Source organism: Patiria miniata, unplaced genomic scaffold (genome assembly GCF_015706575.1).
Source record: "Patiria miniata isolate m_02_andy unplaced genomic scaffold, ASM1570657v1 HiC_scaffold_6, whole genome shotgun sequence".
NCBI lineage: Eukaryota > Metazoa > Echinodermata > Asteroidea > Valvatida > Asterinidae > Patiria > Patiria miniata.
Genome location: NW_024037073.1, coordinates 17,437,882 through 17,464,927, shown reverse-complemented (window position 1 = coordinate 17,464,927; position 27,046 = coordinate 17,437,882). Strand labels below are relative to the sequence as shown.

General features: G+C 41.8%; 1 protein-coding gene across 1 annotated transcript; it reads left to right on the top strand.

Annotated features, from left to right (window-relative positions):
• The first annotated feature begins 63 nt into the window (after positions 1-63).
• On the top strand, positions 64-27,046 carry LOC119742930 (DIS3-like exonuclease 2). Its single transcript, XM_038219198.1, has 19 exons — positions 64-235; positions 2,157-2,394; positions 3,332-4,084; positions 4,746-4,865; positions 6,020-6,121; positions 7,526-8,104; positions 9,311-9,477; positions 11,564-11,663; positions 12,113-12,266; positions 15,378-15,490; positions 15,658-15,765; positions 16,527-16,703; positions 17,989-18,125; positions 18,865-19,141; positions 21,338-21,485; positions 23,031-23,161; positions 23,329-23,433; positions 24,219-24,386; positions 26,044-27,046. The coding sequence occupies exons 2-19, from the start codon at positions 2,182-2,184 to the stop codon at positions 26,071-26,073; spliced, it is 3,582 nt and encodes a 1,193-aa protein (XP_038075126.1). The 5' UTR covers positions 64-235; positions 2,157-2,181; the 3' UTR covers positions 26,074-27,046.

Below are 27,046 nucleotides of genomic sequence, written 5' to 3'. Positions count from 1 at the left end.
AAGACTCCCGAAAGCCGCGTTTGCATTGTACACCTTTCACGTTCAGATCACTGGAGGGCGCTATTCATGATTGCACAACGCCCCGTCATTCTAAACAAAAATATTGCACACTCGACGCGTAATTTAATGAAAGTTCCCCAAAACGTGCTGCAATTTAATAATTGCAATACCGTCGATTTGGAGCAGAGTTATTCATGTGCATGTCGGTAGGAAGAGAAGATAATTTCACCGCAAGGTAGGTGTAGCCTTGGTGAAATGGATTTTCCAATTTCTCAATTCTCGCTGGGGTCGGGCTCATTTTATTTTCATTCCATTTTTATGATTTTTCTTGATACTAAATGACAGGAAAGGAATTTTGCCTAATATCCATATCGCACGTTACCCGCACGTGCCTGTATAGTTACTCCTGATCCTGGAAAGATTCCCAAATCTGGCCAACACTTGTCACCCTGTACACAAACCCTATGGGACTGGTCTGAAAATTCTAATTAGTGCATGAATTGACAATGATTGATGAAGTGTTTTCTCAGTAAAAATTCTAAATTTGTCCGTGCTAATTTTGACTTTTTATTGTTAGGAGTAGGACATATTGTTGTTGTGCCCATTCTTGAAAATCACGCATTCATAAGAATGTGCATGCACATTCTTAAGAATGTGCAACTGGATCCTTGCGCAATCTCCGCTAAAATAAAAATAACTCTTCCAGATTGAGCGCACATTCTTAAGAATGCGCGACAAGATAACGGTCTTGTCGATGCCGAGCACCGGCTGCGCTTGGCAAGTCTAGCTGTATCCTCGTTCACTGATTCTCAATAATTATACTGTTGCAACGCAAGGCGCTGAAAAGTAGAGTGGATATGATAAGTATAGGCGTATTGATATGGGGGGGGGGGGGGGCGGGACCGGGAAAAAATAAGAGACATAATAATACTAGTTAGTGGAAAGAATTCAGATTTTTGGGATAATAAAAGCGGGAGGGGGGAGGGCGTAAGAATGAAGAATGTGAAGAATGAGAATGAATACTGCGACATCCCATAGTGCTAATGCTATTTCCCATTTAAATTGCCACCAATTTATTGTTCACACCCCAGCATTACGTCGCAGAGCTGGATTCTATCTAATCAAAAGAGCAATTTTGGCAGCTTCTGGATATCGTTTTTTTTTTTTCGTGGCATGCATATGATACATACAGGGACTTGTAACTTGTCTAGCCTTAAACAAGCACTTCCCAGACTAGTTCACAGTCCTCCGTTATTACAAAACTTCCCATAGTGGGCAGAAAAAAGCAATAATAACAGGTTTAATTTGATTCAAATTATCGTAGTTGTACGAGTACAGAAGCATAGAACATTTTCCTTCCTCTTTATATAAATTGTTTCCCTTTTAACCGCTGTACATTTCATTTAACATCATTATGTCGTGCAATGTTTGTTAAGATTGGGCAAAATTCATAAATTGTGCACGTGATATTCCCACCCAATCTTAAGAATGAGCGCTCATTCTTAAGAAAGCGTGCTCATTCTTACGAATGGGCGCTCATTCTTAAGAATGCGCTCACATTCTTAAGATTGCGTGATTTTCAAGAATGGGCACAACAGTATCACTTTCTGATGGGTGATAGGCGGGATCATAGGCCTAGGTCATTTAAGGGAAAAAGTACTGATGGCCAGATATGGGAATCTTTCCTTACTCCTTTTTATCAAGAACGTTTCTACGAATTCGCTTTTTCCCAAATAACAACATCATGTTAAATCATCTTTATCATGAACTGAAATTTTGTTGAAAATGAAAAGAAGGGGGAAAAAGGAAAGAAAAAGACTGAATTGTACTTTTTGGTAGCTATAGTATTTTCATTATTGAAATTAATGCTCAGTAGTTAATGAGATAAATTATCTCATTATAATGTCGGCCTGGACACCATTCATAGCCAATTGCTTTAATTCCACAAAATTAAGGAAATTTTTTATCCATAATTCAAAACAGTTAATCAAGAGAACATATCTGCAAATCATGTGTTTGTTTTCTGAAATGAGGGCACTAAGTTGTAGTTTAAGCAAATAGCCTACTTAACTTGGTTCTGCGAAAGACGTATAAAATACAACTAAAGAAACATAGAGACTACTGTACTTGTTTGACCGAGGTGTTCATTTCGATAGTTTGAATTTGTAGACAATCATTGAAATGGAAGATACAGCAGCATCGTTAGTGGATGCTAGTCCTGATGAAGTCCTTGATGTCAACTGCAAGACAGCAAAACAGACACGCAAGGATGCCGTGATGCAGGACAAGACGTTACAGCAAGAGGAGGAGACGAAGACGGGCAAAGACGATGTGGGAGAAGTAGACGAGGAAAATGAAGTGATGGAAATGGAAAACACGAAAAAAAAGCGAAGAGTAAGCAATAGTTTTATCATTTAAAAAACATTCAACTCCCATGGATAGACTTACATGTATGAAGAAAAAAGTAGCTTCTTTTTAATGAAAATAAAAAGTTTGAAAAATTTGGAAACATAATTTGATTAAAAAAACAAGCTGTTTCTGATCCTCGAGTTTGGAAGTTTGTGTTAACTGTTGATTGTACATTCATTGTGGGAAAATTCACATTGGCTTGTACGTGTTGATCTCTATTAAATGCCCAAAGAAACTAATTAATGTTGATTAACCCTTCTATGCGACATTCTGTGCCATGCATTTTTATAGTCATTTCAGTCAAAATCAAACAAGTGACACTTTTCAAGAATTCCCAGCCTCAATAAAGCAGGATTGACTGGCTGGGACTGTTTATTAACTTGATACAGCTATGCTTTGACTCCGGGTGATTGATAAAACAGCTGTGACTACAACTTGCCTGCTTTGTCTGTTGGCCCAGTTTGACTAGTCATAGTGTTTGCTTGACATTATGATCTGACTGCCGGTGACTAGCCTTTGTTAAAAGTATAGCAGGGGAAGTGAAAGTGAATTTTGACTGTCTGTGACTGCTTAAATAGCAGGATGACTTATGTATTCAAACATGACCCCAATACACCCCATTCTCTATGTCTGCTCCCTCTTGAATTGACCTATCGTGGGAGAATCGCGTCAACGTGGCTTGTGAAGTATTGTCCAATTACATGATATACAAATGGACGCGGAACGCGCAAAATTTGAGACAAACAATACTCAGTGTACAAAAATTCCATAGGGCTGTCTAAGGGGCGTGGCTAATTCACAAATGGCAAACAGAGACTTAAAATCTAAATTCGCTTTGTTCTCTCTGGATTGCCGAATAGTGCCTGAGGCAGTAAATTTGTATGAAGGATTGTTAATGAAACTTTTTGTGTTGTATCTGAAGCGGAGGAGAAAACACAGGCATTCATCGAAAGAAGATGCCGCCGACCAGGCTGAAGTTGTAGATGTTAATGCAGCATCATCTGTCAACGATGACTCACAGTGTTCCGCCGATCAACCAGCTTCCAAACAGAAAGTTTCAACTCGACAGGGACAGCCCAAGAAGGACAGGCCACGATCCGCTGAGGACAAGGAGCTAACGCAGTCCCAATACCTACAGCTGACTGGTCAGCAAGACTGGAGGCAGGGTGGGGCAGCGGGTGGGGAACATGAGGACCGGCCCATGTCATCCAAGGGGCAGAGCAACAAGGCCGGGAAGAGCCACAAGGCGGAGCAGAAAGGAAGACAGACCCCTAGCAAGACGCCCAAAGGCAAGCCCCAACCCGAGACCCACGAGGCGAGCCCCAAACGGGACAGACCAAACTCATCCAAGGGCAGGATGTACAGAAATCAAGCCCCGTCAGACCAACAGAAAATCAGTCAGACGCCAAAGAATGAAAAGTCCAAAGGAGCAACTTCTAGGAACACTCCAAGAGACACTAAGTCTTCCAAGAACCAAAAGGACTCTCCGCAAACTAATCGCAGGGCTGAAGCTCAAATGCAACAGAACGTTCAGAATGGAGAAGATCATACACCAAGTAAAGGTGACCCAATGGGTCAAAGGACACCGGGATCGGAGGGCAGAGGGAAGAAGCCCAAGACACCAAAATCAAAGAACAGGAACGGAGCTGGAACCCCAAACAGGAAGAACTTCAAGGTAATGATTGTTTTTAAGATCTTTTGAAAACATTTCTTTGCCTGATCTGCAAATGCCAGAGAATTTGTGATGGGATCAAGCTAAATGAGTCGTTTGTCTACCCCGCTCAAAATTTTTTATTACAGATTTGAAAAGAGCACACTCTCAGCATTACTGCTGTGAAAACCGCATGCTGATACCATCTTTAGTTCAAAAATTATAGAAGTCAGAACACCAAGAAATGTGATGAAGTGGCCCTATTTTGGCCTGTATCTCCAAATGGAAGTTCCCGACAAACGACTCGTGTAGCTTGATCCCATCACATTTATTTCAGGACTTATTCAGGGTACTACAGTTTCAAGTCCTAATTCTAACCCAGTGAATCAGAAAGTCAAGGACAAGACTATCACAAGTCCAATTGCAAGTGCAGGGAATGACTTAAAGCAAAGGAGTGCCTTTGTCTCAGATCGTCTGACCAGCTTGAGACTTAACTTGAGTTTGACTTGTGATGATCTGTGAGCAGTTGACTACAACTCGCCCATACAAGACTAGGGGCGAAGTTCATTGATCTGCCAAGCGCTAAAGTCTGCCAAGGCTGTCTGCTGCCATCTTCAAACCATGCATTCAGCTAAGGTTTTAAAACAAAATATTTTGTGCTGCTGTATCTCTTTGATCTCCCCAGCCTTTTGAGGACTACCTGTCATTCGAGGAGGTCTCTCACGGACTGAAGAGGAAACATCTCCTGCAAGGAACTCTGCGAATCAACCCCAGGAACTACGAGGAAAGCTACATTGATTCAAAGGTAGGCTATCCCCATCTAACCAGTTAGAGAGTACAATGTGCTGTATCATTCATAGCTCCAATTTGGGAAAAATAAATGTGTTGCATTTTCTTTTTATTTGCCAGAGAAAAATTCCAATCTGTAAAACAAATTGTTATCTTGGTGAAGGCAAAGCCCGATATTTGACAAAAAAGTTTCTATTATCTGGAAAAGAATTTCCCATATGACATACAATGTGTTTTCATTGTGTAACAATGCGTTATGCATCCAAACTTTCCACTGAAACATAGAAACAAATGTTTCTTAACTGCCATACAAAAGTCCCATACAAAAGGCACCGCACGTTTTTTTCCAATCCATTTTCAACATCTGTAGTACAACACTTTCCCATCTGTCGTGAAACACAATTTTCTCTCCTAACTTTTTTTTTCCAACCCATTTTCAACATCTGTAGTACAACAACACTTTCCCATCTGTCGTGAAACACAATTTTCTCTCCTAACTTTTTTTTTCAACCCATTTACAACATCTGTAGTACAACAACACTTTCCCATCTGTCGTGAAACACTATTTTCTCTTCTTACTTTTTTTCCAACCCATTTACAACATCTGTAGTACAACAACACTTTCCCATCTGTCGTGAAACACAATTTTCTCTCCTTACTTTTTTTCCAAACCCATTTACAACATCTGTAGTGAAACACAATTTTCTCTCCTTACTATTTTCCAACCCATTTACAACATCTGTAGTACAACAACACTTTTCCATCTGTCGTGAAACACAATTTTCTCTCCTAACTTTTTCCCCAACCCATTTACAACATCTGTAGTACAACAACACTTTCCCATCTGTTCTGAAACACAATTTTCTCTCCTTACTTTTTTTCCAACCCATTTACAACATCTTTAGTACAACAACACTCTCCCATCTGTCGTGAAACACAATTTTCTCTCCTAACTTGTTTTCCCAACCCATTTACAACATCTGTAGTACAACCACACTTTCCCATCTGTCGTGAAATGCAATTTTCTCTCCTCTGAAAGTTTGCAACACAACAAGTTACACAACTGACACGTTGAACGTCTCATCAGAGTTTATCCCATATGAAATGCAACGTAAGTGTTTCCTATCTGTACTACAGCATGTGACCCTTTTCCTTTGTTGAATTTTCTAGGATGGCGGAGCAGATATCATGATCAGCGGTGTCCGGGCACGCAACAGAGCTTTGGAAGGAGACGTGGTGGCGGTAGAGTTACTGGACAAGTCAGCTTGGAAGGTATTTAAATCAGGATCCAATCAGAACCTAAATCAGGTTTTGAAAAAAAGTAGACTTGACTTTCAAAATTCAGAATTTACCAAAATATACTCAAAACTGGAAGAAAGTTATATGAAGGTTGATTCTGTGTTTCAAAGTATTTTTTTTTTTTTTATGATTCTTACTTGACTCTTTTTCACCAGCACTTACGGGAAAGTTCCATCAGAGCTTATTTTTAATCCTAACTCCCTAGGCTTTTTTGCTAGGATATAGCCTCAATCCTGCAAAATCCTCCAATTGGCCTCATGGAAAAATAGCAATTAGCCTCAATCCTGCAAATTCCTCCGTTATTTCTTGAATATGGTCCATGGAGGGTTGACCACTGCCTGAATCCTGCAAAATCCTTCGGCTTTCAAGTATAATCAAGGACTAAATTTATGCACGGCTGAGCATAAACAACACAAGGTCCGAGACACAAGACCTTGACACAGTGCGTCCTCCGAAATCAGCAACGCACTTTTGCCATGTAACCTCAATCCTGCAAATTCCTCCAATTTGCAAAAAGGATTTTGGAGGATTTGGGATGGTTAGGGTTAATGTGACGTTATTGTCGAGTCTCTTTTTGATAACCAGGCTGTAAGATCGCCTCGTAAACTGGCACAATGTCGCTGGTAACCCTGGTCACGGTTCATTGACGGCTTATGGCGACGGATTTAGATTGCCTTCCATATCTTTCTTAATTTGTATGTAAAAAAATATTAACCCATTTGCAATTCTACTACATTGTGTTGATCACTGATGAAGCCATGAAATCATAGAGCGCTTGGGTGGTTTTGGGCAGTATAGGGAGTAATAGGCAGGGCGGTTTGGGGCGGGACCGTGACTGATTGTTTAAAACAGTCTTCCACCAAGACAGAAATTGCATTTAGGCACATTTAGACCTTCACAACTTAAGGCCAAAAAAAAAAAAGTCTCCGGTTTCTGGTATGGAGCTTGCCCAAAAAGTGGTGCGGTGACGCGGCTTTTTTTTTTTTTTTACCTGTTTTTTTTGCTTCAAATGTCGGCTGATGACTGCAAATGGTGCCCGACTAAACTTAGTGCAAATATTATGGGAGACCAGAGAGGCCACATAAAGCTTATTCTCGATCATAACCCCATCTAAAAGCACGTTAAAATTGTGCAGCAGCAGGATTCCAGTCAAACCAGTGAGTTTGGCGGTTTTGAGACATCATCTTTCATTGAAAAAAAAACTTTTTCATTTTGCCGACGTGCATGGCTACGGCGACGCGCACGCATACCAGAAACCGGAGACTTTTTTTTTTTGGCCTAAGGAGGCTTTTTTTGCCATCTACAGTTCTGCACAGGGTCCAAACTGCCAGAAATCAAACTTTACTGTATTTTTACTTGTCCCTCTCACGCTTACAGCTTTTGGAGGCGGATTACATGTCAAACAAGAAGAAAAAACTCAGGGATGCCCGGTCTGCTGCGACAGCCTCAAAGCCAGAGACGGCTGCCAAAGCAAGCTCAATTGCCGAGGCTGAGAAGGCACTCGCGGGAGAGCTCCAGGGGTTAGAAATTAACGACACGTCTGGTAACTTGCCCTCTGACAATGCAATAGACCTGAACGCAGCTGGTACTACTAAAGCCAAACTATCCAATAACGACAATTCAATGTTCCGCGTGAGTGCCGAAAATCGGGTCCCGGCTGCCCTGCCAGAGAAGGACGGTGACTCCGCGAATGTCATCGTCATCAGAAATTCTGGACTCCCAGTCCCAGACGAGGAAAGCCCACAGGAAGAGATAGAGGACGTTGTGAAGAGGCTGTTCCCCGATAACGGCAACGAAGACCAGACAAACGAGGCAGGGAGTGATGAAAAGGGGGCGGAGAAAGCGGAGGAGGAGATACCTAGAAGGTTCTTCCAGAAGCAAGGGAAGATTGTCTACATCATTGAGAAGCGACACTCCAGGGCAAGCAGCGGCCTTCTAAAACCACCCACCAGCAGTGTAAGTCGAACAGATATTTTTCTTTTACATAAGTTTTAAATTTCCCTTGCTTGGTGTGAACCAGACGTGACCGAAAAGGGTCAGAGTTTACGAAAACAAATATAAGACCAATCATGTTCTATACCACAAGAAATTTGTCCACCCCTTTTCTTCACTCCATGCCTTGTTTGTCTGGTCTTTGTTACCGTTATCTGGGAACCGCCTCTTAAATTAGCCCTAACTCCCTTGGAATTTTTGCTAGGATGCAACCTCAATCCTGCAAAATCCTCCAACTGCCTCCATGTCAAAATTGCATTCAGCCTCAATCCTTCAAAATCTTCCGTCACTTCGTGAATGTGGTCCTTGGAGGGGTGACCACTGCCTCGATCCTGCAAAATCCTCCGACAATCACTGGAGCAGTGCGGAGTATTTCAAGTATAACATAGGCCTAAATTTATGCACGGCTGAGCATAAACAAAACAAGGTCCATCCTAAGACCTAATCAACAGTGCATCCTCCGAAATCAGCCACACACTTTGCCATATAGCCTCAATCCTGCAAGATCTTCCATTTTACAAATAGGATTTTGGAGGATTTGGGAAAGTTAGGGTTAAAAAAATTCCGCACTCAAAGAGTAAATATACTGAAAGTGTTTAACTCTTTGATTACGGAATTAATGCCTAAAATTGATTGAAACTTTATAATGCACCATGTCGCTAGAGGTAATATACTGCCTCACCTCCAGCGGACTCCATTTTGTAAAGATTAATCCGGTGGCAGCAATTTTTTTTGCGGTGGCACCAGGCTTGCTCGAGTCGCACTCGGGGAGTACACACGCACTCCTGGCTCCTTCGACCAATAGTAATACAAAAATACGCGTGCGCCTCCTCTTTAAGAGCGCGTGCGGCATGCACGTGAGCGTGACACCACCGCAGTAAAAGCTTCTAATTCTGGTCGCCAGATTCCACAAAAAAATTCAGGTGCAGAAAATGCAAAGCATTTGTGCTAACAGGTTTCCAAAATTACACAAAACAACAAGACAAGCCTAAATACTGGAATACTGAATAAGACCCTTGCTATGTTGCGGACGACTCGGTTGGAGTTGGTCAGTCAACCGATGACCTGGTAGACTGGTAGTGTTGTTTATGTTGTTATTTTATACTCCGACTAGAACGTACATCGTCATGTTTCCAGAATATTGACTTGTTTATTCTTTATTTTTTTTAGAATGCAACAGATGCCCTCTTTTCCCCAACCGACCACCGTATGCCCAGGATGTACATACCACTGAACGAGTGTCCTGACGGTTTTCTTGAGCGTCCGGGCGATTTCGAGACGACCCTCTTCATCGCGAGGCTAGAGGAGTGGCCTAAGACATCAGTGATCGCCAGGGGGTAGGAAGGCCTTCTTCTGCATTCATACTAGTTATTTTTGTTATCAATGCTGTCGTTTTTTTGTTTGCACAAGTTTTGTAGTAGTTACACTGAGAACTGATCACAAGTACATAAGTACAGACGACTCTCGTTAGTACAAACTCTGTTAATACAAAATTCTGGTTATAACAAACATAAAGCCTTGGTCCCGACTGTGCATTTATGTGCACAATGAATGGGACTGATGTTCCTCTTCATACAAAATTCTGATATAACAAACAATTTGGCTAGGTCCGAACGAGTTTGTTATGACGAGAATCGACTGTAGTCTGATCAAAGGAGTATTACATGTCTATTCACAAGTCCAGTCACAATAGCTAGGGGAGAAACGATAAGCCAGTTCGGTATTTCAACTGCGCATGCGCACAATGATGTGGGTCACGGATCATTCAGATAAACGAATGGTTCAAAGACGCATGAACGCGGGCACATGAACGGCTTGTGTGTAAAGCGCTCGCCTCTCACCAAGGTGACCACGGTTCGAATCCTGGCCGCGGATTGCATGTGAATAGAGTTGTGCGTTGGTTCTCTCCTGTGCCACGAGGGTTTTTCTCCGGGCCCTTCGGTTTTCCTCCCTCCGGAAAAATCAAACACTGTCGATCTCAGGCTGTGCTCCGTGGTCATATATGGGTTGATGTGGCCCGCAGCCATAGGCGCCTTTACGTGCCAGCGGCCCGACCACGTTGTAGCTGCGTGCTTCGCTATTCAGCATACCAGCTGCGAGTAAAGATGATTAGCCTCCCAAATTATTATTATTATTATTATTAAATTACCAGCAGAATGGGTGTGCGCGTAACATCGCGTAACATCACATCAGCGATGTTATCCCAAATGACCTCGGGTCATTGAAATACGGAACTGGCTTATTGTGATGCGGTATGTCAATACCAGTCACAGTCGGGCGGAGCTGTGAATGGAGAAACACCTGCAGGGCCCAATTTCACGACGCTGCTAAGCACAAAAATTTGCTTAGCACAAATAAAGTCTGGCTTACAAAAGCAGGTTACCAGCCAAAACTCCATGTGATTTGCATGCTAAGCAAACAATGTACTAGTCCCGAGCAATATACATCACGTGGAGTTTTGGCTGGTAACCAGCCTTTATAAGCCAGACTTTTTTGTGCTAAGCGAATTGTTGTGCTTAGCAGCGCCGTGAAATTGGCCCCTTAGCCTGGAGGAATAGATATTGCTACAAAAGATGAATATTTGGCTGTAAAATTGGAAAGGGATATACCATCGATTTTATTGGGATCGATTCTAGCTGGAGCCACGATTCCTAGACAGAACCAGAATTGATTCCAAAAATGCCTGAATCACCCAAAACTAGTGTAAGCCATTGGTTCCCTGCGCAGTGGAGGAAAGTTTCAAGCAAACATGCAAAAAGAGTTATGATTATGGAAGGACTTGACACGACACCGCTATATCAACCTTGCAATTTCCTGTTAAACTTTCACTAATTACAGTGTTCTCCAACCTGTAAAAATAACCTGGTGCCCCGCCAAGCTTTCTGAGGCACCTGCCAAGCTTCAAAAGCTGCCGCCAAGCTTAAATAGTTGCCCGCCATGCTTAATTTTTAAAAAAAAGGAAAAAAATAATAAAAAAGACAAACAAGTGCCACAACCACTAGCCTCCAGGATATATTTTGGCCAGAAACTCTGCCAAAAGCAGTAACATGCAACACTTGTCAAAATGACAAGCCTGCCCATTGTAGCAATCAATCAGGTCAAAAGCCTCAAGGCATAACTGCCTCAGAGTCCCTGGTCACTGATGTGTTAAAAAAAAGTGATGCTGAGCCAGTATTGTACTTAATTGTTACTGTTAGTGTTATTGTGTTAGAAATGGCCTAAAAGCTGTTACTCATACATAAATTACATGTTCATCTGCAAATAGCGCCCCCTAGCATAAAGAAATGTATGACTGCAAATAGTGCCCCTTATATAATTAAAGCGCCCCCCCCCTCCGCTTTTTGACAGCGCACCGACCTTTTAATTTTCGAAGTTGGAGAACACTGAATTAAACTCTTTTTTCTTGGTAACCTATCTTTGCAGTCACCTTCACCGCAGTCTTGGGGAGGCAGGGGAGATCGAACCCGAGACCGAAGGCATGCTGATTGAGCATGGGGTGGACTACTCAGACTTCTCTGATGAGGTAACTCATGACCTTTGACCTAGAACATGACATCTGGCCAAGAACATACCCTTTGACCCAGAACAAGGGACAAGGGCCAAATTTCATGGCTATTCTAACCCCGGGATTCCATGCTTACAGTCACTATTCTGTGCTAACAGCGTTAGCAAAACAATTCTGTGCTAACCCTTTAGGCACAGAATCCTTGATTAAGAGATGTACCCATGCGCTAAAGCCAGAATTTCTCGCTAAGCTGTGAAATATGCTAACCATAAGCACGGAATTATCTGCTACAGTGAGCGGGATTTTTTGCTAACGGTAAGCAGAGACATGAAATTGGTCCCGAATATTGATGTAATTTACAACCAAGACCATGCCCTCAAATTGTTCACCCTTGCCCCCAAAATACACTTTTTGCCCCCAGTAAACCTCCCTCATGCCCCACTGTTTACCCTGTGAACTCTCTTCAGGTTATTGAATGCCTTCCCAAGAACCTTCCCTGGACAATTCCCCAGGAAGAAATCGCCAAACGCAGGGATTTCAGGGATCACTGTGTGTTCACCATCGATCCCGCCTCAGCGCGTGACCTGGACGACGCACTGTCATGTGTTCCACTCGGAGATGGTGAGGAATATATTTGTGATCCGTTACCACGAAATAAGCTTAAAGTCAGACTTTTTGAGAACTGAGATATTTATGTTTCTGGATTCTGCAGAATAAGAGCTTTCCAATGGTGTGTAACAGGTGGGGCTTCTGAGTTTAGTAAAGGAAATATGACACACCAACTTACTTGAAGTTGTAATACTAATTTTTGAGCAAAGTATCATTTAAAGGGAATGTACATCATTAGTTTTTGATGTAATTTTCAGAAATGAACTATTTGAGGGGTTAGTATATATAGATCAAATATTGTTACACTGACATTTTTGAAGTTTTGTGTTCAAAAAGGTTGGAAAAACCAAGAAAAACAAAAATGTTTAAGTAGTCTGGTTCCCTGACTCCACAAAAGATAAAATGGATCAATTTATAGATGATGGAAAATTGTAAGGCACGGGAACCAATCTAGCTGGCCTGCACCCGTTCATGAAACATGTAACCAATTGCAAACAAAATTTGGACTGAAAAAATGGTTAATTTGGAGCAGTAGTTGAAAAATAGTTTTTCCAACGCTGGTCGGCCGACCACCATTGGAAATGTATACAAAAATACCATTTTCTTGAAAATGACTTCACACCAGGTGCCATAATTTTACAAAATGCTTGAGACTATCATTTACCAACATCCTAGTAAGGTATTTCATAAAAACTTGGTAGTTTTATTTTTCGATGTTTGCAAATGTTGTATATTCCCTTTAAAGGGAAGATACAACATTTGCAAACATCAAAAAACGAAATGATCAAATTATCACGAAATACCTTACTGGATTGTTAGGGAATGACAGTCTATAAGCATCCTGTAGAGGCGTGGCTCCCGGTGTGCTGACATTTTCAAGAAAAATTGTATTTTTCCAACGCTGGTCATCCGACCAGCGTTGGAGAAAACTGGCTTATTTTCAAAAACTGCTTCTAATTTTTCATACTTAGTTATTCGGCATTTTCTTTGCAATTGATTACACACCTGTGAAGAGGTACAAGCCTGCCAGACTGATTCTCTGACTTTACAGTTCCCCCAAAGTCTACAAATTGCTCCGTTTCATCTTCTTAAGTGGGTTAAGGGTACCAGACTACAAAAACATGATTGGTTTTCTTGGTGTTTCCAGCATCTACAAGCCCAAGATGTGAAAAAAAGTCAGCTTAAAGGGAATATACATCATTTGCTTTTGCTGTAATTTTCAGAAATGGATGGAATTGGGGGGTTGGAAATGTATAGAAAATATAGTTACACTGACTTTTTTGAGGTTTTGGGTTCGAAAATGCTATAAAAACCAAGAAAAACAATCATTTTCCTGTAGTCTGGTTCCCGGACTCCATATAAGAAGAAACAGAGCAGTTTACATACATTGGGGAATTGTAAGGTCAGGGAACCAGTCTAGCTGGCTTGTACCCGTTCATAGGTGTGTAATCGATTGCAAACAAGTGCGATGGTCAATTGGGGCCAGTTTTTGAAAAAAAGCCAGTTTTTTCCAACGCTGGTCAGCCGACCAGCGTTGGAAATTGATACAAAAATACCACTTTTCTTGAAAATGACAGTATACCAGGTGCCATGATTTTACAGGCTGATTTACACTGTCATTCACTAACAGTCCAGCAAGGTATTTCAAAATGATTTGGTAGTTTTATTTTTTGATGTTTGCAAATGTTGTATTTTCCCTTTAACAATATTTGATGTAACATTCTAATCCTCTCAATCCATTTATTTCTGAAAATTGAAGCAAAAGCAAATGTTGTACATTCCCTTTCAAATCCTGCTGTTGTACTACGTGTTACAAAAAAAAATCCTACTTTTGATCCTAAATAAGTCTGTTGTTTACCAATGGAATAAAACCACAATTTCAGATCGTGTAAACAAGGCATGACAAATTGTATGGAGCGAGTTTCATCAGCTTTGTGCAAGAGGGTGCGATTTAAATGCCATACGAAAAAATTATCACTTTCAGAATGACGATACAGTGCTGGAGACAGTGGCGAAAGGCGCACACTGCGGCCGAAAGCTTCTGAAGGAATGCGGGATCACCACCGATGTCATTGGACACCTCCTTGGTTGTTTGGCGCAACCATAGAGCTGTAATAAGTTACTAGAGCGCTAACTTCGTGTACAAAGTAATGCCTGCTGGGCGCATCCATGTTTGTGCACAAACCTATGGAGACCTAGAAATTTTGTACGGCTTTTGTATGGCTATTTGCATATCTGCGTTTGTATTCCATACTGATGCATTATCGAAGCCAATACGCCCAAAACCGAAACACACGATCAGCAAATGCGTAAAAATGCAAAAACAGCGCAACGCGTGCTCGTATTCGCTGCAGATGCTGTTTGCCGTCACGTATTTTTGAACCGTCAATGACACGCTTAAGTTGTTTGCGTATGTTCTACTTGCGCGTTGCATGTAGAGTACACTTTCAAAATTCAATCCATCTAATTTCATTATGTTCTACAAACACGCACATAAATTCAAAATGTCTGCGCCCAGGACGGCTTCAAAGCGTCTCCGCGTGCACAATGACGAGTTAGCGCTCTAGTAATTTAATATAGCTCTATGGGCGCAACACACGATGGAGGAGGTGTGCAATGACATCAGGGGTGATCCTGCATTCCTTCATAAGCTATCGGCCGCAGCAGGCGCCAACCCTCTCCAGCGCTGCATAAAAATTCTGAAAGCTATTGTTTTTTTTCGTATGGCGTTTAAACCTCACCCTTTTTGCACAAAGCTGATGAAACTCGCTCTATAAAATTGGTCATGCCTTTATAAGATTTGAGGCTTTGCATGGTGGAGTATCGGTATCGTTTCGGTTTGCGGTAACACCATGTGGTAATAACTACTGCTCAGTATTTAGCTCTGAAAAGAACTTGTCCTGCTTATTATCAACTTTCGCTAAGTAGTTTTTGTTCTGATAAAAACAGTCCTGCTTTAAGTTCTAAAAGAACGTGTCTTTGGTCTCAACGTTTCGACTAGCCTAATCTAGTCATCGTCATGGTCATGCCTTGTTTACACGATCTGAAAGTTTGGTTTAATTTGTTTGATCAAGAAGGGTAGATATCTAATGAGAATATTTTTTTTTCAACAATATAATGCAGGGTTGTATGAAATGGGCGTGCACATAGCGGACGTCAGCTTCTTTGTGGATGAAGGCAACGCACTGGACTCGGTCGCCGGTTTGCGGGCTACCAGTGTTTACTTGGTGCAAAAGGTAGACAAAAAATGGCATGGAGTGTGTTGAAGTGAAAATATAAATTTGAACAAAAATGTAAAATTAGTCAATCGTGTCAGTTCCTGCTATTTTGAACTGCTGTTTTAATTTATGCGTAGCTCTTGCATAATTCACTGAATAATTAAAAATATCATTGTTCATTGAAGGTGATTCCCATGTTGCCACGGTTACTGTGCGAACACCTTTGTAGCCTCAACCCAAACGAGGACAAGTTGACTTTCTCGTTTCTATGGAAACTCACCGAGGAGGGAGAGGCAAGTAATGTTAATAAATTTCTGTCGAACAATTTTCTTGCACTGCATGTCTTCGCAAAATGTTTTTCTTAGCTAAAGCATCATACTTTTTTTAAAAATTTAGAACGCAATTTGCTAAGTAACTGGGTTCTATTGACCGATTGGCTCCCATCTTGGATTTTTCTTAGGGGTGCACACTGGTAAATAGGCCTAATTCCATCCGCCGAGCTCACGAATAAAAGTTATACCCTCAAAATATTTTATATTAGAGAGTTCTGAGCGCCGTAAAATTGGGAAATTGAAGAGATATGGTAATGAACCTCTGGCCCGGACTTGGGGCTTCCAATTCTGAGAATTTTCAATGCTACTGGGCTCGAAAGTGACGCTATTTTGCCATGTTGTGGAGGGATCGTTTTTCAAGATGGCTACTTTGGGGAAAATAGGGGTCATCTTCTTCTGGTTGAGAGTATCTCGAAAAGTAAATGGTCAACCAACCAAAAAATGAAAACAAAAGATGACATGTTGATCATCATTTTTCTTTGCAGCTTAAGTACATGTGAGAGTTCTGAGTATTTTTAAAAGAATTTTTGAAGTATGGGCATTTAGCACTAGTGTCTATGGGAATTAATTTGCAAGGTTGCATCCTTAGATCCTTGAGGAGTGTGGAAGGTTACCAGCTAAAGTTTCATTACATTTGTTTTTGCTGTGACTGGTACTCGGCACACAAATGTGCCAAGTAAGTACTTTCTGCTTATCCCTGTCCTCTGATTTCTTTCCCACAGATTCTTGAGGAGTGGTGCGGCCGTTCCGTCATCCGTTCCTGCGTCAAGATGAGCTATGACCACGCCCAGGGCATCATCGCCGAACCAGAGCGAGAGTGGAGACAGGAGGAGATGCCTCCTATCACCGGCGGCTTCACAATCTCCGACATCGCAAAGGGAGTTCTCAACTTGAATAAGGTACACCTCTGAACATCTCAAAGAGTCGGCAATCTCTCTCTGTGATTACTGTCTGGTCAACTTAGAATCTTGGATAGCTGGGTTATTCTATATATTTGGGGTCCACTTTTTTCCTGTCCCTGTTACATCTGACATAATTTCATAATTCTGATACAGTACTTAAAGCCAGAGTCCATCATTTGCAGCTATCCAAAAAGTAACTGGTGTAATTATTGTTGAAAAACATACTTGGTTGAAAGATAGTAAGGGGACTAAACTCCCTGTGAAATTATTCTTTCTGGCAAGCTGTCATTTTGAAGAAATCAACGAAAGAAGGCCTTTCCAACGGTGCGTCTTAAGAAGCACCGTTGGAAATTTCCGTTAGTAGTTCGTTTTTTTATTCGGCGAAGTGCGCGCAAGCGTTGACTCGATGCACACGCGTGCAGTTGCTATTGTTCGTGGGATCAGTGCGCGGCATCGCGTAGCTGCAATTGGCTAGTGAGAACTTGTCTCGGACGCTGAATTCAGGCCCAATTCAAAACATGATTCAGCAACTTTGATTTGAAATCGAGATCCTAGAATGTTGTTTTTCTCGAAATATACAGCTGAAGCTGAGCTGAAACTTCATCAGGTTAGTTCTTCAGCACCCTTCTTTAGATTTTGAGCACTTTTGTTGCTTCAAAAGAACAAAATGCACAAATTACAAATGATGGACTATACCTTTAATGCAGTCGTCTTCCAAGGGTGATTAATAGCAAACTACCTACCCAATAAATTAAAAAAATCATTTGAAGTCATTCTTAATGATACTTGACTGGCAAATTACAAAGATCCTAGGTAACGGGCGCAGGAAAAATGTCACACTTTGGACCCCGAATTTATAGAATGATCAATAAATATTTTATTGATGGGAAATTATCAGAAATCTATTTGTGCTTTTGCGGAAAAGTGTCGGAGGTATAAATCAAGTTTTTGACATTCTAGAATCCTGAAAAATATTGGTTTGGAAAAAAACAAAGCGTGTGAATTAAATTTAATGTATAGAACACAAAAATGAAAGATAGATCGTCATGGGAAGAGTTTTCGCATATCACTTCAAATTATCAGGCATGAGAATCTTCCTGTTAAAACAGAAATTCCTATTTTTTTTTGTTGCCCAAATATCCACCGTTGTATATATTTTGAGCCTGTTTTGGGGGCTTTTCGCCTGATTTCACATCTATTTTCTCTTGTTTTGCACAAGTTTCCTGATTTTTAATTGTATTTCATTCTAATGCCTGAATTATGCCTTATTTTTTTCCCGCAGATTGCTCAGAACCTGCGCAAGAAGCGATCAGAAGATGGGGCGCTGCGACTGGACCAGATCAAGCTTCAGTATGGCCTGGACAAGGAGTCTGGCCTGCCGTGCGGTTACTCCGTCTACCAGCAAAGAGACAGCAACAAGTATGTGGCACTATTGTGTGTGGCGACATTTTTGGGAGATGTCAATAAATGCAATCTTGGCTTTGGCTTTTCAGCCGAGGGAGTTAAGGCTAAACTTTTCCTGTTGTAGCCAACAAATTCTTGTAGCCATGAAAAATGTAAAAGTATCCTGAATACAGGGTGAGTCAATAAAAGTGAAAGCTTAGTGTCAGGACTATTGTTTTAGTGAAGTTGTGCATGTAGCACTTTCAAAATCTAGGATATGAAAGCCCAATTCATAAGCTTTCTTTTAGTACAAGAATCGTTCAAATCACTTGTGTGCTTTTCAAGTTATGGAATTTTAAAGACAACCACCGTTTTAAAGTTCTGTCCACGGATCACAAAAAAACGGTGGTTGTATTTAAAATTCCGTGACTTGAAAAGTACACCAGTGATTGGAATGATTCTTGTACTAAAAGAAAGCTTATGAATTGGGCTTTCATATCCTAGATTTTGAAAGTGCTACATGCAGAACTTCACTAAAACAATAGTCCCGACATTTGGGTTTCGTTTTTTTTTTACTCACCCTGTATTACATCTGCTAGTTGAGTAGCTAAATCAAGTTGGCCCCAGCTTAAAAAATCTGACAATATTTATTGGTATACATGTATTTCAATGTTTCCGATATCTGTCGTGTTTGCCCTGGAGAAAGATTCCACTTTGATATAAAATATCAAACCCTGCCATTAAAATAAAAAAAATATTGTCTGAAACTCGACAGACTGGTGGAGGAGTTCATGCTTCTGGCCAACATGGCAGCCGCCCACCGCGTCCACGACTACAAGAAGAAGACCGCCCTCCTGAGACGGCACCCACCGCCAAAATCCAAGATGATGGACGACCTGGCGGGCATGTGCGCTGACCTCGGGCTGAAGGTGGACGGGAGTAGCTCTAAGTCCATACAAGAGTCCCTGAGTCGGTACCTGGGCCCACGAGACGATAAGCAGGCCTGGGGGATGGGCCAGATCCTGACGGTGCTGTACTCCAAACCGATGCAGGTGAGTGGAACGTTTTTTGCTTTTTGAGGAAAAGAAAGGAAAAAAAATGCTTTGTTTTGTGCTGTTTTATTTGTGAAATCTGATAGACACTGATCATTCTATCATGCAAACAATTACCAGAGTTGTAACGAGTCACTGATTTTGTGACTCGAATCTCGAGTTGAGTCATTTTAAAGAAGTGACTCGAGTCGAGTCGAGTCATTAGGCCAAGACGGTCGAGTCGAGTCGAGTCACAGTGTGTAGTCGAGTCGAGTCGAGTCAAGTATTTAGCTGGAGTCAATTCGAGTCACAAATATTTGAGCACTAAACAATAAATAAACACAAGAGAGAAAGTCATTTTTTGGCTTTTTGAATTTTACATTCGGGCTACTACATGTGGCGACACCACATTTGCCTCTTAATGAAAATAAAAAGGGGTTCCAGCTGATCGTCTTTTAACTAATGGGGACACTGATCAAACTACGTATGTATATGTATACATTATTCACGAACATTCTAACGTGACGTGAACAAAAACCGGCACCGGCGTAAGGCATTGCAAATATTTTTCGCAAAGTTTTGCTTTTATTTTGGGACTCGATTCTCATTAGCCTTCCTCGAGTCGAGTCGAGTCGAGTCGAGTCACCAAAAGTTGTGACACGAGTTGGACTCGAGTCGAGTCATTGATTTGAGACATTACAACTCTGACAATTACTGCCCTCCAATACTTGTTGTAATTGTCACTATCAAATTCACCATTGTTAGCATTATAGATCTCTCTCAAATGATGTCACATTTACAGATTGCCACGTGCATCAACATTTTGGGAGTTGAATTTTCGTGACGTGCATCAGCTGTGCCGTATTTCAAAGACCTTTTGAGCAACATGCGAGCGTGTTTGGAACATTTTGCCATAGATATGGAATAAACACACTGTGCGTACGGGCACCTGATGGCGTTGAATACGCAGTTGTAATTTTCCTCCGAAGATGGCTGTCTATGAGAAGGGTCTATTATTGTTGATGTACCCTAACGTAGCCCGGCTCCCAACGTTGTGCACTTTGATTTTTCGCCTGTAACGCCTAGCTAGAGCAAGTTTGAACTGTGAAATTTCATCAAGTTCTTAACACTCCTGTTCATAAATCCCGAGTTAATCTACCCGTTACAAAGGTAAAAGAAAAATTCATTTTGGTGTGATTTTCCGATTTTATTTTGAAGTGCAAAGTGAACCCTTTAAACATGCCCCGAAAAATAAGAAAAAAAAAATTCTGACAAACTTCTGGTTGGGTATGTAAGTCAAGATAATAATTATTTATCAGAATCTATCAACTTTACAGGAATTCTTAAATGTCAATTTGGAATTTTCCGAGATTTATTCAAGTGTGCCATGTTAGGGAACACTCCGCCAATTTGTGCCCAATTTCCGGACGCCACCGTTTTTGAATTTCGGATTAAATTTCATGAAACTGAAATTGTTCACAGAGGTTAAATATCGAGCATTAATAAGGTCAAAGTACCAGTATTTTACTGCATGAATTTGAGGTTTGTCAACGAAGAGGTTTGGCAACACTACACGAGGAAAGTCGGGTAAATGTCGCAGTGCGCCACGTTAGGGAACACCACCATAATCATCATTCTCATGGTTTTATCATTATTATGTAGATATGAATACTGTCACCCTCATCAGCAATGTAACAGCTATTCTTTTTTAAGTGATAATCATCTGTGCCATGTTCCTGTATTAGCCTTCTCCCCACGCACCCACTTTACCCCTCAACCTGTCTATCAACCTGTCTTCGACCTGTATCAGTAGCCCAGCCCCAACATGTCACATGACCAAACTGGGGTCAAAGGTCATTATGGGGTTACTGGGGTCAAAGGTCATCATGGGTCACTTGGGTCAAATTTTTTTTATTTATTTACTCAAAACGCTACCTCCAGAAGTTACATGGCACAATCACGTAACTCAAAAGTATCGGTAGCCCAGACCCAACATGTCATATGACCAAACTGGGGTGCAAGGTCAGCATGGGGTTAGTGGGGTCACAGGTCATCATGGGGTCACTGGGGTCAAAATGCTGATTTTATTTACTCAATACACAACTTCTAGAAGTTACATGGCACAATCTCGTCACTCATGCATGAACACGAATTCATTGGCTGTAGCTTCTGAGATATTTCTGAGCTTGTTCTTTGATTCAACTTGTTCTCTTGCAGAGAGCCAAGTATTTCTGCGCCGGCACCCTTGAAGACGAGGTCTTATATCGCCACTACGCTCTCAACGTGCCCCTGTACACCCACTTCACCTCTCCAATCAGACGTTACGCAGACATTCTAGTCCACAGGCAACTAGCAGCCTCACTCGGTGAGTCTTACTCGTTTTTAGTCGCATGATAATGTTACATTGTATTACACTGTGACACTTTGTCTGTCTATCAATCTAGCCTGTTTCACTACACTGTAGGAGCGGGCCCCTTCATAAATTTTGCATTTTAGTCTGTCCTGTGCTACATTGTAACTATTCCTTGACAAATCCATAAAATCATACAGTGCTGGGTTGGTTTTGGAGAGTACAGGTAGTAACAGGCAGGGCAGTTTGGGGCAGTATAGGGAGAAACAAGCAGGGCAATTTGGGGCAGTACAGGGAGAAACAGACAGGGCAGTTTTGGGGCAGTACAGGGAGAAACAGGTAGGGTGGTTTGGGGCAGTACAGAGTCACAGGCTGGGCGGTTTGGGGCTGTACAGGGAGTGACAGGTAGGGTAGTTTGGGGTGGTACAGGGAGAAACAGGCAGGACAGTTTTGGGCAGCACAGGGAGAAACAGGCAGGGCAGTTTGGGACGGTACAGGGAGAAACAGGCAGGGCAGTTGGGGCAGTGCAGGGAGAAACAGGCAGGACAGTTTAGGGCAGTTCAGGGAGAAACAGGCAGGACAGTTTGGGGCAATACAGGGAGAAACAGGCAGGACAGTTTAGGGCAGTACAGGGAGAAACAGGCAGGACAGTTTGGGGCAGTACAGGGAGAAACAGGCAGGACAGTTTGGGGCAGTACAGGGAGAAACAGGCAGGACAGTTTAGGGCAGTACAGGGAGAAACAGGCAGGACAGTTTGGGGCAGTTCAGGGAGAAACAGGCAGGACAGTTTGGGGCAGTACAGAGAGTAACAGGCAGGGCAGTTTGGGGCAATACAGGGAGAAACAGGCAGGGCAGTTTGGGGCAATACAGGGAGAAACAGGCAGGGCAGTTTAAGGCGGTACAGGGTGTATCAGGCAAGGTGGTTTGGGGCAGGACAGGAAGTAACAGGCAGGGCAGTTTGGGGCAGTACAGGGAGAAACAGGCAGGGCAGTTTTGGGCAATACAGGGAGAAACAGGCAGGGCAGTTTGGGGCAGTACAAGGAGAAACAGGCAGGGCAGTTTGGGGCAATACAGGGAGAAACAGGCAGGGCAGTTTAAGGCGGTACAGGGAGTATCAGGCAAGGTGGTTTGGGGCAGGACAGGAAGTAACAGGCAGGGCAGTTTGGGGCAATACAGGGAGAAACAGGCAGGGCAGTTTGGGGCAATACAGGGAGAAACAGGCAGGGCAGTTTTGGGCAATACAGGGAGTAACGGGCAGGGTGGCTTGGGGCAGTACAGGGAGAAACAGGCAGGGTGGTTTGGGGCAGTACAGGAAGTAACAGGCAGGGTGGTTTGGGGCAGTACAGGGAGAAACAGGCAGGACAGTTTGGGGCAATACAGGGAGAAACAGTCACCATTGAAGTATCAGACTTCTCAGTGTAGGTGCCCGTGCAGTCTAATCACATGCTTCAAAATCTCTCACGACTCGACCAAATGGTATCTGGCTCTTTTTCTGTTAACTGTTGTTCATATCAGTGTTTATATTTATTATATATGTATTTTTATTTATTTTGTCTTAAGGTGTCGGCCCAGTCTCAGAGAGGGATACACTTGCCATCCAGGAGCAGGCGATGAGATGCAACGAGCGCAAGGAGGCGGCCAAGAAAGTATCAGACATGAGCAGCGAGATGTTCTTTGCCATATTTGTCCGGGTAATGTTCCAAATCCTGTGAAAAAACTTCCCTTTTTTCTAATAAGCTTAATTTTTTTTTGGGGGGGGGGGGTTGTTGTTGTTAATATCAACGTTGGGTGCATTTAAATAAAAAGAGCATCCCTAAAGTTGAAATTTTAATTTTTGTTTCCCCCAATATTTGTACAGGAGTGCGGCCCCCTGGAAGAGGACGCCATGGTGATGCAGGTGTTGGACCGTGCCATTGATGTCCTGGTGATGAATTTAGGGGTGGTCAAGAGAGTGTACTGCAATGTGAGTTTCTCCATCTGGAAAAAAATGTCATTGTTTCCATTGCTGTTTGTTTTAACCATATTGTGAAGAATGTTTGTTCTTAACCCTGCGAGCTGCGAAGCGTAAAAACTTACGCCGCGTAGCTGAGGTGCTCACGCGAGAGGCAGTTTTGATTTTGCGTATAAAATACTATTTTGTGGACACAATCCTTTCTCTAATGGTCCAAATATTATGAATGCAGGTCCCCCGAACCCACACAAGATTGAATCCCCCCAGTAGGTCACTCACAGACATTGTGGCTGCACAGTCATGTACATATACACTGCATGTACTGTGACCATTACATGTTGGATTGACCATTACATGTTGGATCGACCATTACATGTTGGATCCCCCCCAAAAAAGATGGGCATGAAACAGTCGAGACAGCCTTTCTGTGGCTCTAGACAGCTGTCACTGGGCCAGCAGTAGAGGATGATTGATGACATTGTTGTGACGGCGGTATGTAAAACGCAGAGAACTTTTTTTGTGCACAAGTGAATGAGCTTTGGCTGGAGGCCCAACTTTCCCAGGGGCGGCTGACCCCCAAGTGAACTCCTACAAGAAAAGCGACCATACCATCTCAAACCACAAGGTTCACTTTAGGAATACATGTAGTTTCAAGGGAATTGGGCGATAGCTTCATAAAAAAAGTTAAGAAACAAAAAAGTGCCTAGCGCGCGAGCCCCTTCGCAGCCCGCAGGGTTCATGGAATTATTTGTTGCAAACCTGACCAAGTGGGGAAAAAAAATTGTATTTTTTTGTAGGCACTTCCCTTGAAAAGCTTCAAATTTGAGAAACAAGGGAAGCAGGGTCGGCTCACGATTGTCTGGGAAGCTGATGAGCATCACCCGGACGAACCGACACAGATCTTACAGCTCTTCTCATTGGTCAAAGTGGAGCTGAAGGCAGACAAAGAGCCACTCAAGTTCACCGTAAGTGAATGAGGATTGGAGAAATTTAACATTTCCGTGGAGGTTTCAATTGTTGGGCTTTTATAAAACAGTTGCTGTTTTCAACTCCAGAAATCAGTGTTCATTAGATGAATTTGAGAAGAAAATAAATGGATTGCGTTTGAAATAATTTGAGTCGGTATGAATTCAAAACCCTAGTCCTAGTTTGCAGTTGTTTATCAATTCCAAGCCTTTATCGGATATTTTTGCATGTGAAAGATAAGTTGAACTATATTAGGTTTGAAACTTACTATCTTCAGCCTATCATTGTTCTGTCCATCCTATCATTTCATTACACAAGTTTAAAGCTAGAGTCCATCATTTGCAGCTAATTGAAAAGTAACTGGCATCATTATTGTAGTAAAACATTCTTGGTTGAAAGATAGTAAGGGACCTAAACTCCCTGTGAAATTATTCTTTCTGGCAAGCTGTCATTTTGAAGAAATCAACAAAAGAAGGCCTTTCAAACGGTGCTTCTTAAGACGCACCATAGGAAATTCAAATTAGTAGTTCGTTTTGTTATTCGCGAAGCGCGCGCCTGCATTTGCACGACGCACACGCGCGCGCGGTTCCTATAATTCGTCGGACCAGTGCGTGACATTGCGTAGCTGCAATCGGCTCAGTGAGAACGTGTATCGGAAGCTGAATTCAGGCCCAATTCAAAAAATGATTCAGCAACTTTTGATTTGAAATCGAGATCCTAGAATGCTGTTTTTCTTGGAATATACAGCTGAAGCTGAGCTGAAACTTCGTCAGGTTATTTGTGCAGTACCCTTCTTTAGAATTTGAACACTTTTGTTGCTTCAAACGAACAAAATGCACAAATTACAATGATGGACTATTACCTTTAAATGAGTACAGAAAATCACTTGAGTCTCACCCGAGTGATTTTTTTCTCTCCATATTTCACTCGGGAGGTAACACACTGAGTATACAGTATTTATACGTCGGTGAAGGGCAAAACCTAATATTGATTTAGATCACCCCGATGCAAATTCCATCTTACGAATACAGAAAATTTGACCTCACAGGGATACGAACCTATTACCTTGGATTGTTGATTTGGAGTTTTACACACACCACCATTTTGTTTCACACTTTTTGATCAGTATCAAAAACTTGACCAACAGGGATTTGAACCTGTTACCCCTTCGCTTGTCGTACAAGTGTTCTACCCATCCCATCATTTTATTACACATTGTAATGAGTATCATAAATTTGACCTAACAGAGATTTGAACCTGTTACCTCTCCGCTTGTTATACAAGTGTTCTACCCATCCCATCATTTTATTACACATTGTAATGAGTATCGTAAATTTGACCAAGAGGGATTTGAACCTGTTACCTTTCCGCTTGTTATACAAGTGTTCTACCCATCCCATCATTTTATTACACATTGTAATGAGTATCGTAAATTTGACCTAACAGGGATTTGAACCTCTTACCTTTGGCTTAACAAATCAGTGCTCTACCTACTCTTTTAAGTTGATTACACACTTTTTAATGATTACAGACAGTTTGACCCAACAGGGATTTGAACCCGCTACATGTACCTTCGGCCCTTAATTTGAGTGTTTGACCAAGAAGCGATAGTTGATCCCTGAGAATAATATTGTTTTATTGTTTATTCTTTTGCAGGCCACCATGAAGCGACCAGATGTTGAGTAACGTGTGTAATTGTCCACCAGATATGCAATCGGAGTTCACGTCGACAAGTTTGCCTGGCTGAAAGGACAAGAACTGGTGAGAAGCACTGAATCTGAAGAACAAGTGAACTAAGCAACAGGGAGTACTCCATTTACCACAATCCCCCGCGTCAGTACTAAAAATCATTGCTGTTTCTTGAGCATTTTATATTGGCCATATCTGCTGGTTCAGTGTTTGATATCATTTGTGTGATGTAAAGGATCAAAGAAAATACATGGGTTTTTTTTGGGGGGGGGGAAGAAGTTTGTGACTCTTCACATTTGTTTTAATATTGTTCAGTATTTGGGTTATTCTATAAATTTGGGGTCCACTTTTGCCTGTCCCTATTACATCTGACATCTATAATTTTATAGTTCTGACGCCCTCCTTAAGGCAGTCATCCTCCAAGAGTGATATTAACAGCTAGCTACCTACAAAACAAAAAGAAAAAATCGTCTGAAGTCGTTTTTAATGACACTGGAATGGCAAATTACAAAGAACCAAGTTACGAGTAACAGGGAAAAGAAAAAAATGTCGTACTTTGGACCGTAGATTTATGGAATGACTCATTTTTCAGTGTCGTACAGCAACAGGCTGGTTTTAAATCAAAGTGATATCGTTTGCCAGAACTTGTGTTTGTGTTTTTCAAACTTGCCAGCTATTTTTGTACTGTTCTCTTTAAACGAAGATTTTTCTTCGTTTAAAAGCATTACCTTATTAGAGAACAAAAGAGGAAGTTTCATTCGGTTTTTAATTTTTCTTTTAGTTTAAGAGCATGTGAACAAAAAGAAATTGGTGCGATATGCTTTGCCCAAGCTCTTTTGCAAGCTGCAACAGAAAACCAGAGGGAAGGGCTAGGTTAACATAACCAATTTCTAATTTTTTTTCAGGAGTTGTAAGTCATGCCCTTGGGCAAGGCATTTTGTCACGCATTGCTTCTCTCCACCCAGGAATA